This window comes from Astatotilapia calliptera, chromosome 3 (assembly GCF_964374335.1).
Source record: "Astatotilapia calliptera chromosome 3, fAstCal68.1, whole genome shotgun sequence".
NCBI classification, from domain to species: domain Eukaryota; kingdom Metazoa; phylum Chordata; class Actinopteri; order Cichliformes; family Cichlidae; genus Astatotilapia; species Astatotilapia calliptera.
In genome coordinates, this window is record NC_137424.1 from 4,880,641 (window position 1) to 4,895,233 (window position 14,593).

At 41.3% G+C, this 14,593-nt stretch overlaps 1 protein-coding gene and 1 long non-coding RNA gene across 2 annotated transcripts; both read left to right on the top strand.

The window, feature by feature from the left end:
• The first annotated feature begins 4,547 nt into the window (after positions 1-4,547).
• LOC145424615 (uncharacterized) lies at positions 4,548-5,208 on the top strand. Its single transcript, XR_013905700.1, has 2 exons — positions 4,548-4,737; positions 4,993-5,208. It is a non-coding gene; the product is annotated as an uncharacterized LOC145424615 (long non-coding RNA).
• Positions 5,209-5,713: 505 nt separating this feature from the next.
• On the top strand, positions 5,714-13,709 carry LOC145422779 (protein NLRC3-like). The gene is made up of 6 exons (XM_080294580.1): positions 5,714-5,742; positions 6,087-6,165; positions 6,327-6,513; positions 6,642-8,436; positions 8,930-9,103; positions 13,517-13,709. Exons 1-6 carry the CDS (start codon positions 5,714-5,716, stop codon positions 13,707-13,709), a joined length of 2,457 nt encoding a protein of 818 aa, XP_080150706.1.
• The last annotated feature ends 884 nt before the right edge of the window (positions 13,710-14,593 follow it).

The following is a 14,593-nucleotide window of genomic DNA, read 5'->3' on the forward strand; positions in this document are numbered from 1 at the left end:
TTGTAGAAGTGGTGAGTAAATTCAAGAGTAAAAGAACCCATGGATTGTGACGACCTTGACATGTCGCTAATTAAAGAAGTTCTTCATAGTGTCCTTCAGCCGTTAACATATATTTGTAACAAATCATTTCAAACTGGAATTTTTCCAGATAAAATGAAAATTGCCAAAGTGATCCCATTATATAAAACTGGTGATAAACAGATTGTGTCAAACTATAGACCGGTATCTTTACTGCCTCAGTTTTCAAAGAGTCTTGAAAAACTATTTGCAAACAAACTTTTATTGATAAATATGATTTATTGAATGATCATCAGTATGGGTTCAGAAGAAATCGCTCAACATCTCTAGCTGTGATGGAATTTATTGAAAATATTGCAACAGCTGTGGATGAAAAACAGTTTGGAATAGGTGTGTTCATTGATTTACGTAAAGCCTTTGATACGATAGATCATTCTTTACTTTTACAGAAGTGTGAAAGGTATGGTTTAAGAGGTGTTGTACAATTTTGGTTAAATAGTTACTTGAATAATAGGTTCCAATATGTGAGTATTAATAACATGAAATCTAAACTTAGAAAAGTAACTTGTGGAGTTCCGCAAGGATCTGTTTTGGGACCTAAGTTATTTTTACTTCATATAAATGATATTTGTACAGCCAGTGATACTTTAAAATATGTGATGTTTGCTGATGATACAAACTTATTTTGCTCTGGAAAAGACATAAAGAAATTACTGGAAACAGTGGAAACAGAGCTCATGAAGTTAAATAGATGGTTTGTATTTAATAAACTATCATTGAATGAAAGTAAAACAAAATTTATGTTATTTGGAGGTAATAAAAGTAATATTAAAGTAAAATTGAATTTAAATAATGTTGAAATTGAAAGAGTATATGAGACAAAATTTTTGGCGTAATTATTGATGATAAACTTTGTTGGAAGCCCCACATAGAACATGTGAAACGAAAATTATCCAAGTCTATTTCTATTCTTTATAAAACAAGAGATTCTTTGAATAAGAACTGCCTTTATTTATTGTATACTTCCCTTTGTTTGCCTTATATGACCTACTGTGCAGAAATTTGGGGGAACACATACAAAACATATTTGGATTCAATATTTAAGTTGCAAAAAAAAAAGAGCTATTAGAATAATAAATAAAGTTGGATATAGGGAGTCCACCAACCAGTTTTTTGTAGGATCATCTATGTTAAAATTCATGGACATTATATATTCTAAAACTTTAGAAATGATATATCGTGTGATGAAAAAGAATGTTCCAATTTGTATTTTAAGTATGTTTCAACTAAGAGATGGAAAATATGATTTGAGGGGGGTCTTATAAGTTTGAAATGCCTAAAGTGAGAACCAATGTTAAGTATAGATGTGTGTCAGTTTTGGGAGTGAAATTATGGAATGGACTTCATGATGAACTGAAGATGTGTTTTTCTTTGTCATTCTTCAGGAAGATTTTAAAAATTAGTATTATACAAGGTTATAGAAATTTGGTTTGTTAAAATTTTTTGTGTTGATTTAATTTCTTGATTTATCATTGATTTCTTTTCAAACTGTTATACAACTTATTTATCAATGCTATTTATTTTCTTGGTTAAGGATTTGATTATTTCTATGGGGGTAAGGGATAGGATAAGTATAAGCCATAAGGCTTCAGCCTATTCCTTTTTCGGTTCCTGTTTGAGTACTTTTATGTAAAATTATAATCTGTTGTTGTTGTTGTTGTTGTTGTTGTTGTTGACTGAAATAAAAAAAAATTTCAATAAAATAATAAAAATAAATTTAAACCCCATAACCACACTGAGTAGCAACCTCACCACTACATGGCCACAGAGATTTCCACAGTCTGCACCTGTGTGGAACAGGAACATGACACAGAAATGTGTTACAAAGATCTAGTCTGGTTAAATATTACAGTTTATCTTTCAGGTTCATTTCTTGGATGATTTTGTAAGAAACAAACTGCTTGAATGGCGACTAAATGAGTTGGAGGAACGATTTGAAGGTAAATTATTATTACTTGGTGGCTTTTTTGCAGCAACTGTGACACTTAGTAGTAGAACTGACACACAAAACAACAACTACACTAACTATATACTCTGCAACACACCCAGTGAGCTTGATTTGAAAACCTTTCCTGTCTTACTGACATCACTGAGTTCATCCCTGAAGTTGGTCCAAAGATTCAGATGCAGTCTTGGGCAGTTAAAGGTGAGTCTGTCACGGGTCTTTGTGACCCAGCATTTTAATTTGTTGTATTTGATGTTGTGCTTCTGAGTCCTTGGTTGTGCTGTTTTGTGGGAAAACTGCCCTTCACTACTACCTCTCCCACCTGGAAAACAAAGACTCATACATCAGGGTACTTTTGGTTGATTACAGCTCGGCTTTCAATCCTGTGATCCCACACAAACTCACTCACAAGCTGGCTACACTCGGCCTGCACCCTCCACCCTCTGTGACTGGCTACACTAGTGAAGTGGAGAGGGTGAGCAGCAGTACCTGGGCGTCCACATCAGTGAGGACCTCACCTGGACACTGAACACCACACAGCTGGTCAAGAAGGCTCAGCAGCTGCTGTATTTCCTGAGGAGGCTGAGGAAATTTGGTATGTTGGCCAAGATCCTCAGCAGGTTCTACAGCTGCACTGTGGAGAGCAGCCTGACAGCTGCATCACTGCATGGTACGGCAGCACTACTGCAAACCGCAAACGCCTGCAGAGAGTGATAACAACTGTGGAGAAGATCATCAGGACCCCGCTGCCCTCTCTGCAGAGCAGCTACCATCACAGAGTCCAGAGGAGAGACACACCTCTGCCCTCGAGACGAAGGTTCAGAAGTGTGAAATGTAGAACATCCAGACTCAACAACTCCATCTTCCCCACTGCTATCAGACTCCTGAACAGCTGACCGACCTCAAACTGCAGTTTGCACATCAGGTCACTTTGCACACTAAGTTCATTTTGCACATTAAACTCCATGTACATCCATGTACATCGACATCTGCAGACCACACGTGTCTTCAGTTACTTATTTGTACTTATTTGCAGTTATTTATCTTTTTATTTTATTTTTTTAAGTTATTTTTTATCCTTATTTTATCTTTTTATTTATTCTTATCTTGTTCTTTTAACCATTATCTAACTTGGCATTGTGCACGGTGTGTTTAAATTCAGGGACACGGAGCCCCTGTTGATCCTCTACCTAATCACACAAGCCAAGGTGTGAAAACGGGTGTGGGTCACAATCAGCCAAGGTTTTGGGTGAACCCATTGTGAGATCTAGCCCCACCCCATCATGTGATTTCCTGTGATCAAATGTCCCAGGATGTGAGTGGGCGTTAAGACGTCCAAGTCCCTCTTCAAGCAACTTAAAGAAGTCCAGACGCTAAGCTAGCCAAGAACCCAGAGTGAGTTAAAGCTGAGTAAACACTGACCCCAGACCAGCACCGTGATAAAGTGAGCTGCTGCTGCTGAACTTGAACAGGTAACAAAGTGATGAGCAGTCAGGCTGCAGGTTTCTACCTGTTCATGTTTCTACAGTAGAATCACTTTGAAGTGTCTTTGTGCTGTTTCATCTTTGATTTGTGTTCATAAACACTCAGAGAAACATCACGTGACCTCATCAGGATCTGTGTTGGTGTGTGGGGCTGTACCTCAGCTTTATGTTGTTACATGCTCATTTGTTCATTTTAACATCAAAGTAATGTTATGAGGAGTAATGAAGTAACGTACTCCATTACTTTTAATTAAAGTGTTCTGTGTAATATGTGTAATAATGACTGTTTTGAGTAATGACCAACACTGATCACAACAAAGAGGAAATGCCTCCAACATGCACAAACATTTGAGCCACAACATGCAGTTAATGTGCACAAATGTCTTTGATATGCTGCTCAGTGATGGTGGTGACTGTCAGAGCAGAGCTACTGAGAATCAATAAGTAATATCAATGATGGGATCAGAATCACTAAATTCTTCTCATCCCTGTCAGTATCATACATGTGCTGTATAATGTGATAAATGTAGAGGTGCTGGCTGTTCTCTCACTCTGCTGTTTAGCTGTAAAGGACGCCTCCCTGCCTTTGTCTCATTCATGACCTTTAATAGTCTCTTCTAACATGCAGAGATCTGTATGATCTGTTTCATAGAGTCTAACCAGCCTGTACAGGTAACAACAACAGTCACTGCATCACTGACACACAAACGTCATCTCTGTCAATAACAACATTCATACATGGAATAAAAACACATCAGTGGATCATTGCTGGAGCTGATGTTTGTGCTCCTGGTGCAAAGGCTCTCAGTTTCCTCCTTGAAATAACATCAGTGGTGGGTCAGCGACATGCTTTCTTTCCCTCTCAGGTTTAAATATCTGGGACTCTCCACCGTTTGGTTGTAGAGCTGAAGAAGCTTCTCTGATGAAACGTCTTCCAGAAACTTAAAGACGTCTCTTTTCTCTCCAAGCTCCTTAGATCACATGACCTGGATGACTGAACCTACAGACATATTGACCTGGTTTCATGGTCACATGACAGGTCAGAGGTCAGTTCCTCCTGTTAATGTGAACTCACTGAGTGTTTGTGGTTTACCTCTCAGACTGACTGAAGATGATGATGGAGGAAGAGGAGGACAGAGCAGAGTCTGCAGGGTCCAGCTGTCCGTCTGTGAGGAGTGACCGGTCCAAAGATTATAATCCAGCCTTCAGTGGTGAACCTGGAGCAACGAGGTCAGAGAGCTGAACTCACTGAGTAACAGAAATAATTCTGCACTGACATTATAATCAGTGTTGACTCTGGTTGATTGTCTGACTGTGTTTGTGAGCTGAGAGGAAATGAAAATGAGTTTGTAACAAAAATCAGTTTTGTCCAGTTTTCCTGTAAAAAGCTGAACTCTAATCTAAGAGGATGTTACTGACAGGAAACAGCTGCATTATCTGCAGTCTGTGTGATCACAGCTGCTTCAATCATGTTTGTGTCTGCAGAGGTCAGAGGTCACAGTCTGCAGGGTCCAGCTGTCCGTCTGTGAGGAGTGACCGGTCCAAAGATAGCAATCCAAACTTCAGTGGTGAACCTGGAGCAACGAGGTCAGAGAGCTGTGATGACTCCTTTACATGTTTGTGTTTCCTGGATAAATATGACCTGAAACATCCTCAGATTGTTACAAAGATTCATTAAAAAGAAAACAATGAAAGAGAAAAGATCCAAATGTTCGACTTGGTCATTTGCTGTTTGAGGACAGTGATGCTCATATCTGTGGGGAAAGTGTGACCTGAGTGGGTTCATGTTTGTCTTTAAAGAACAGAGCTGCTCTGATTCTCTTTGTGTCTGATCTGTTAAACAGTCTGAGAGGTCACACAGAGACCCAGCAGCTAAAGCCTGGATCATACTGGCTGCTGTTACTCCATCAGGACAACACTGAACCACAGTGGTGTGGATGTAGTGGATAAATCCCACCATACTGATGCTCAGAGTTAACCACAGGGAACAAAACCAGATGTTACCTTCAGATTGTGACCTTTGGAGTGGACGATGCAGATTTCAATAGAGAATAAATGTTGTTGTTTTTCAGCTGTGAAGAAAGAATCTAATTTTCTGAACTTAAGAATTTATGATGCTGGAAACAACATGGAGACTATAACACAACATTTCCACTGTGTTCATAGAATGAATGTAAAACTGTCAGACATTCATTAAATATGCAAAATGTCTACAGAAGCATCAGAGGGTCAGACGTGAAGCACTCAGTGATTTTGATCAAATGACTCATCAGTTATTGATCTGTACTACACTGATCTACCACGTTAGTAAAGCTGGTGTTCTGGTGGTGGAGGGAGACTCGGATCATGTTCTGGTTTTGGAGCAGTGATCTGCTGATGGTTCAGTTTGATGAGCTTCTTCAAAATCATCCCTGACATCACCACTGAAAGGACGTCCATGAAAACAGACTGAAAATTACTGATATGTTCACAATCTGAGAGTTTAAAACTTGACAGACTTGATTCAGATGAAGTTATTTGAGCAGAAACTCCTGGATCTTTATCCTGTGTTGATCTAATCCTTCATGGTTCCTCCACAGAGTGGACCAGCAGAGCTCAGAGGTTCCCAGTGGTCAGTCTGCCCAGCAGCATCAAACACAGCTGGACTCCATATTTATGGTCTGTACATGTACAACAACTACTGTTACATCTGTTCTGTTCACAGTCATCTCCATGCTGCTCTTTGTAGACCAGTGGATCGTCAGTGTGTCCAACATGGATCTGATGTTTGGCTCCATGATTTCAGTCTGATTGGCTCATTCATAAATATTCTGTTCCAGCTGCTGGAGGACAACATCATCACTTTTGTGAAGAACGAGCTGAAGAAGATCCAGAAGGTTCTGAGTCCAGATTACCCAGAATGCTTAGAGAGTCAGAGGAGCAGCAGCAGAGAGGCGTTTGTGAAGATCACGGTGGACTTCCTGAGGAGAATGAAGCAGGAGGAGCTGGCTGACCGTCTGCAGAGACGTAAGAGGATTTATCTAAAGATTTAAGCTGCTGGATAAATGAACATTTTCCAGAGATGGAAGATGGAGCAACATGTTTTAAAGATTAGTTCTTTTTGGAATTGAGTGTTTATTTTTCTTCTCATTCAGAGCTTCAAGCTCCAGTTTGTCATCGTAACCTTAAATCCACCCTGAAGAAGAAGTTCCAGTGTGTGTTTGAGGGCATCGCTAAAGCAGGAAACCCAACCCTCCTGAATCAGATCTACACAGAGCTCTACATCACAGAGGGAGGGACTGCAGAGGTCAATGATGAACATGAGGTCAGACAGATTGAAACAGCATCCAGGAAACCAGACAGACCAGAAACAACCATCAGACAAGAAGACATCTTTAAAGCCTCACCTGGAAGAGATGAACCAATCAGAACAGTGCTGACAAAGGGAGTGGCTGGCATTGGGAAAACAGTCTTAACACAGAAATACAGCCTGGACTGGGCTGAAGACAAAGCCAACCAGGACATCCAGTTCATATTTCCATTCACTTTCAGAGAGCTGAATGTGCTGAAAGAGGAAAAGTTCAGCTTGGTGGGACTTGTTCATCACTTCTTTACTGAAACCAAAGAAGCAGGAATCTGCAGCTTTGAAGACTTCCAGGTTGTGTTCATCTTTGATGGTCTGGATGAGTGTCGACTTCCTCTGGACTTCCACAAAACTACAATCCTAACTGACCCTAGAAAGTCCACCTCAGTGGATGTGCTGCTGATAAACCTCATCAGGGGGAAACTGCTTCCCTCTGCTCGCCTCTGGATAACCACACGACCTGCAGCAGCCAATCAGATCCCTCCTGACTGTGTTGGCATGGTGACAGAGGTCAGAGGGTTCATTGACCCACAGAAGGAGGAGTACTTCAGGAAGAGATTCAGAGATGAGGAGCAGGCCAGCAGGATCATCTCCCACATCAAGACATCACGAAGCCTCCACATCATGTGTCACATCCCAGTCTTCTGCTGGATCACTGCTACAGTTCTGGAGGATGTGCTGGAAACCAGAGAGGGAGGACAGCTGCCCAAGACCCTGACTGAGATGTACATCCACTTCCTGGTGGTTCAGGCCAAAGTGAAGAAGGTCAAGTATGATGGAGGAGCTGAGACAGATCCACACTGGAGTCCAGAGAGCAGGAAGATGATGGAGTCTCTGGGAAAACTGGCTTTTGATCAGCTGCAGAAAGGAAACCTGATCTTCTATGAATCAGACCTGACAGAGTGTGGCATCGATATCAGAGCAGCCTCAGTGTACTCAGGAGTGTTCACACAGATCTTTAAAGAGGAGAGAGGACTGTACCAGGACAAGGTGTTCTGCTTCATCCATCTGAGTGTTCAGGAGTTTCTGGCTGCTCTTCATGTCCATCTGACCTTCATCAACTCTGGACTCAATCTGCTGGAACAACAGCAAACAACCTCCAAGCGGTCTAGTTTTTTTAGAAAAAAAGAGTCTCTCCACCAGAGTGCTGTGAACAAGGCCTTACAGAGTCCAAATGGACACCTGGACTTGTTCCTCCGCTTCCTCCTGGGTCTTTCACTGCAGACTAATCAGAGTCTCCTACGAGGTCTGCTGACACAGACAGGAAGCAGCTCACTGACCAATAAGAAAACAGTTCAGTACATCAAGAAGAAGCTCAGTGAGAATCTGTCTGCAGAGAAAAGCATCAATCTGTTCCACTGTCTGAATGAACTGAATGATTGTTCTCTAGTGGAGGAGATCCAACAGTCCCTGAGATCAGGAAGTCTCTCCACAGATGAACTGTCTCCTGCTCAGTGGTCAGCTCTGGTCTTCATCTTACTGTCATCAGAAGAAGATCTGGATGTGTTTGACCTGCAGAAATACTCTGCTTCAGAGGAGGCTCTTCTGAGGCTGCTGCCAGTGGTCAAAGCCTCCAACAAAGCTCTGTAAGTACATATGTGATCATAGCTTTAGTTTTTAAATGTTTATTCTAGTTAACACAGATCAGGTGGAACAACTCAAATAACATATCAAAAATATTAAGTGGTCATCGGTACTCAGTTTGTTCAATACTGAATACAATGGAGCACAAATTGTCCACGTTTCTGAAATATTTCTGGGTGTAACTGTCACCAAAGTGCAATTTAGACCTGGCCTGTGGTTGTTATCTAAGTGATAATCATCAATTCTACTAAAACAAATACAAAATAAAGAAGTTTGACACATTCTGTTGATATCAAAAGCACACTGAACAATTCAGTGTTGTTTTACTGCTGTTCTCTCTTCACTTCTTCTCCTCTGATTCTCTCCACATGTTGCTCTGCATCAGTGCTCAGTTTCCTGACAAAACAAGATGAAATATTGCTAAATATAATAGTATCTCATTACACTTCAACATAAGTGTTTTATTTTTGTAATTGTTTATCTGTTATTTTTCAGACTGAGTCACTGTGACCTGTCAGAGAGAAGCTGTGAAGCTCTGGCCTCAGGTCTCAGCTCTCAGACCTCTAATCTGAGACAGCTGGACCTGAGTAACATCAACCTGAAGGATTCAGGCGCGAAGCTTCTGTCTGAAGGACTGAAGAGTCCACACTGTACACTGGAAACTCTCAGGTGAGATCAAGCATTTTTCTTTCGTCAACTGACAGAATTAGCAGATTAATAATAAGGCAGTCCTCTAATAAGAGGAGAAGTGGAGGTGTTTTGAAGGGCAACATACTCTTATGTTAACAAGACAGGAAGTAGTTCCTGGGAACTGCTTCCTTTGTTATTGTCTAAGTAGAAACATGATGGTGAAACAGTGATGAGTTTGCAGAGGTGGATCCACACAACACAACAATGCAGTTGCGTGCTGAAAGCAGACTTCTCACAGATTCTGAGGCTGCAGGTTTCATCACTGTCCAACCAAAATTCACTGAACCAGCAGTAAATGAACGTCCAAAACTACACTTCATGTTTAAAAAACAGATGATCAGGGGGATTTGTGTTTACATCTTTTTTGTGTGATCTGTTCACCTGCTGTTTCAGCTGTTTGGTGGTTGTTGAGATGGTTTTGTGAACTTTTAGCTGAGATTCTGACGTTTCTGTAGATACCACACATGTCTAATTACTTTGTACAGCATGAATGGCCATAACGAGGTTTTTAACAGTAAGAAAAGTTGTAAAACTTCAGAAAATATAGTTAAAAGTCCAAAACCTTCTACGTCTGGTGGCTTGTGGTAAGGAGCAGATCAAACGAGTAAAGAATTGCGTTATAATTATAAATGGCTTCAACAGCACATTCAGGTCTGTGAGACTCATTCAGACACTGAGCCGTGGCTCTGTGCTACATGCACATATTTCTGCATCTCTGCCATTCAGACACACTTTATATATAGTTTATTTTATGTAGGATTCAATACTGAACTGTACATTTAGTCTTTTTAAAGGCAGCAAGTTTTATTCAGTGTTTTCATAAAAGCCTTATTTTTATCCATTTACTGCTATTAGGAAGAACACGTGAGGTTTAAGACCTGGACCAGTTTGAAACCTTTTGTCCTCCACAGTGGAAAATGGGTGGAAATAAAAATGGGTCTCACTTTAGCCAGCTCCTAATTTTATCAGTTCTACTCTCAGCGTCTCCTGTATATCTCCTGTATAAATGTTGCACTCAGCTTTGTGGTCTCCAATATCACTGAAATGCAGCCAGATGCTGCTCATTTTGCCTTTTCACTCTTTCCTGACACGCTTGCATTTCAGTACAGCTCCCATTTCTCTGTGTACTGGTCTCTACCACTACCCTTGCTGTCTATGGGACATGTCCTCTTTCACATAATGGTATGATCCCAGTCTGTCTCTTAAAGTGTTTGGCCACATGGTTTGCTCATCAGAATAAAACCTCAGCCGTGCTCACATTGATTATCAGCAAGCCTGAAAATTCATCAATATTTGACATATGAAATTATCTCAAGGGCTGGATTTGGCCCACGGGCCATATGTTTGACACCCCTGGTTTACACAGTTTGGTATTCAATGTACAAGTGAGTTAGCTCTCAGCTAACTAGCAGACAAGCTAACTGCTGGGACTGCGTCTTTCTAACAAGAGCATCAGACACTCAGACTGGTTTCCTTTGTGGATGATGATGTGTTCTCACACTGATCCTTCATGCTGATGCTGCCATCCACCCACTGCTCCTGGATTCCTCATCATCATCTCCATCAGCCCTCACAATACTCCACCTTCTTCAGCTTCATGTTCAGCAGCCTGGATGGACAGTAATTCTTTCCATGGGTTATGGTGGGACATTGAGAGCTGAAGTCAAACAGCAGTGAGAATGAAAGACTGATTCATTTCTATTTAGTCTTGTGATGTGCAGCTTTGTTCAGAGCATTAAGGCCCAGCAAAGATCACTGAGGTCATAGAGTCCTGATGAAACCTGTGTGCTTATAGAAACTGAGACCAGATGAACCAGAATAGAAGGACATTAAAATGAAGTGTCAGCTACACAAAGGCAAAGCTATTCAGTTGTTGCTGTGAGTTATTTAAATGGAGGATGGAGTCAGACTTTAAGCTGCTGGACTCAGTCACTATATCCTGTTGTCCTCATAGAACCTGGACACACAGACTCACCTGTGACACAGTGACACACAGTGTGGGCTACACACACATTAGAAAGTGGATCAGTCACACTTGTGCAATCATTTGTTGTGCTGGGAAACCATGAACACTTTGAATCACATTAATGGCTTTGTTACAGCAACATTCAATCATGAGTTCAAAAGTAGTGCATTGTGTACTTATTTTAATAGTACTGCAGTATGAGAAGTGCAACATTCAGTGTGCAGAAACAGATCAGGTGCTTTCTAACAGCAGTGTTCCCTTTAACACAGCAGCAGTTCAAATATTTCTGTCAGTCTGAGCTGAAACATGAATCTAATCAAATATCAAATCAAAGTTCTTTGCCTCTGCCAGGACGTTAACATTTGATCTAGTTTTTTACAAAGTTCCCTCAGCGTCCAGAGCCACCAACATACCTTTGATCAACAGCAAGTGAACATTTATAAATGTGTGTTTGCAGAACAGGAAGCAGCAGAACTATTGTTCTGTTATCAGGCAGCAGCACAAACGCTCATCAGCTCATTTACTGTGCAGGACTTTGAGTGTGTGAAGTGTGTGTTTGTGCTGGATTTCCTTTGGAGAATCTCAGTCAGAAACCAGACAAAGAAAAACTCTTTCAACAGTCCAGGTTGAGTTGACAACATGAACTGCATTTATCTTCCTCTGACTGACATGTTCTTCCTCCTCTGCACCGAGCCAGCTGCTAGGACTCACAAGCTCATTGACATTTTCTGATGATAAAGAAACTCTCTTCTTCTGCACAATATGAGCAGCAACAGAGAAGAAGCTTTCACAGGTACAGATGTTGCAGCTGTGGCCAAGTACATGTGCTGCATGTTGGAGCAGCCTCTAATGGACAGGCCTCTGTACTGATGGTGGGCTCTGCTCTGTGTCCACCACACTGTTCTCAGCTGAGTCTTCCTCCTGTTCACAATCACACTCTGATCAAGCATGTTCACGTTGTAACGCCGTGGCTTTCGTAGTCTCTCCTTTTTCTACAGCTCATGTGTTCTTCTTGTGATGCTGCGTCTTGAGGCTCATACATGCCGTCATTTGTTGATCCTAAGAACGTTCCTCAGACCGACTTCTTCAACAACAGATAACTTTAGTTGTATCAACACTGCCTCCTGGAACAGTTTAAAATGAACATGTCAAAGATCTGTACCTGTCTCCATGTTTCTGTCCCCGCCCCTTTCTTTCTGTCCTGGGTCATGTGAGCGCTGCAGTAGTATTAGGCCCACCCTCAATGCTCCCATTGGCTGAGACGCATAATGACGCCCATTTCAAGCCAGCACTGATCAACATCCCTCCTGTGATCCATGGCTGTTATATTCAGAGCCAGTGAGCACTTTCACAATAATCATGATTTTAAAAACTGTGATTAAAATAATTGCTGACGTTAATCAGTTAATGAGTTAACGAGATAATAACAGGTTAAGTTGCCCTAATAATTAGACTTTGATGACAAACTGATGTGATCTCCATGTTTCCTTTGTTGGACTGTGGGCGAGTGTCAGAACTGAATGTACTGAGTAACATGTGGAGTTTAAACATGTGTCAGTTCCAGTTTTAGAGCTCTAAAGTGCAGCTATCATGTTAGGAATATGTTAGGAATAGACAGGAACACTGAGCACACTGAGGTCAAATCTTTATTTATCCAGTTCATCTGTAGGCTGAGCTCAGTCCATCCATTTAGTGAAATGATGTTTAAAGGTCTCCTTGTTCTGTCAGCGTGCACAGATCCTGAAGCAGAAAGCCTGGGTTAACAGAGAAATGATCATCACTGTGATGATGCTCATCGTCTCTGACTGGGATTTGAGGTTTTGTCAAAGCAGCAAAGAAAGCCTGGCTATGTTGGACTGGGTGTGGAAGCAGCTCCCAGTTTGAGTTCAGGAGACAGACACCCTCTCTACTTTGAAGATCAGCTTCAAACTTTCCTTTTTGATAAAACTTATAGTTAGAGCTGGATCAGGTGACCCTGAACCATCACTTAGTTATGCTGCTATAGGCTCGGGCTGTTGGTGGACTTCCCATGATGCTCTGCTTTCTTCTCCCCTCTTTTCACTCCTGATGCTTTTATATGTCACTACTGCATGTCCTTAAACTTTTGTCTCTCTGTTTTGTTCTTGTCTCTCTGAGCTCATCTCTTCTCTTTCCCCTCACCCTGCAACCAGTCATGGTAGATGCTCCTCCTGGAGCCTGTTTTCACTGGGAGGATCTTTGTGTCAAAGGGAGTTCTTCTTCCCACCATCACCAAGTGCTGCTCACAGTGGAGGCGGTTACCTTACACTGTTAAACAGCTTAAGATGACTGTTGTTGTCTGTTGGGTATTGTCACTTATAAATAAAGTTACAATGGATGGATAGATGTTATTGTGACAAAGAGAAAACAACTGTTGACAGATAGATTGTTGTTTTGTGTGTCTGCAGTCTGTCAGGCTGTCTGATCACAGAGGAAGGCTGTACTTCTCTGGCCTCCGCTCTGAGCTCCAACCCCTCCCATCTGAGAGAGCTGGACCTGAGCTACAATCATCCAGGTGACTCAGGAATGAAGCTGCTGTCGGCTGGACTGAAGGATCCAGGCTGGAGACTGGACACTCTCAGGTATGGAGAGAAAATCTGATAGAGGAGGAAGGGCTGGAAACATTTCCCGTGTCTTTCACTCACTTCCTGTTTGTTTCCTGCAGATGAGACATGAACAATCACACATGCAGGAATATTTTCAGGGTCAGACACACTAGTCTAGCTGGATAGTTCATGGATATTTATGTAGGGGTCTCCAAGGAGTCTGTTTGCACGAACATTTAGGTCACAGGTGTACCTGATATAGATGCCAGTGTACCTAATAAAGTGTCAGCTAACATTTGGAAATGGAAGCTTAAATAATGACAAACTGTACATTCACAGCTGAAGTCACAATAAATTTGTTCTCAAGTGCACATTTTTCTGTTATTGTTCTCAAACAACAGAATGAGAATGCAATATTGATTCTAACAGGGCCCATAAACAGCATTAGCTTAGCAGCATTAGCTTATCAGAGTTTCTATCATGGTCACAGAAATCTTTAGCAGCGAAAAGTGGCCTACTTAGCAATAACTGCTCAAGTTGTATAAAGAAAGGGAAAACAGTATTAGCATTAGCTGCTAATGGCAGCTTACTTAGCATAAACTCTTCACATCTTTATAATGCAAGGGAAAGGAGTCACTCATGGAAGCCTATTTAGCATTAACGTCTCACATCATTATAAAACAAGAGAAAAGGGTATTAGCATAAGCTACTAATGCTTATTCACCTCAAATTAGCTTTAGCTGCTAATGGTAGCCTACTTAGCATTAACTCCTCGCTAATATAATGCTAATTCATATCAAATTAGCATTAGCTGCTCATATTGTTATAAGGAAAGAGAAAACAATATTAGCATTAGCTACTAATAGTTATTCAGCCCTAATTAGAATAAGCCTCTAAAAGCAGCCTACTTAGCATTAACTCCTCACATCGTTGTTACCC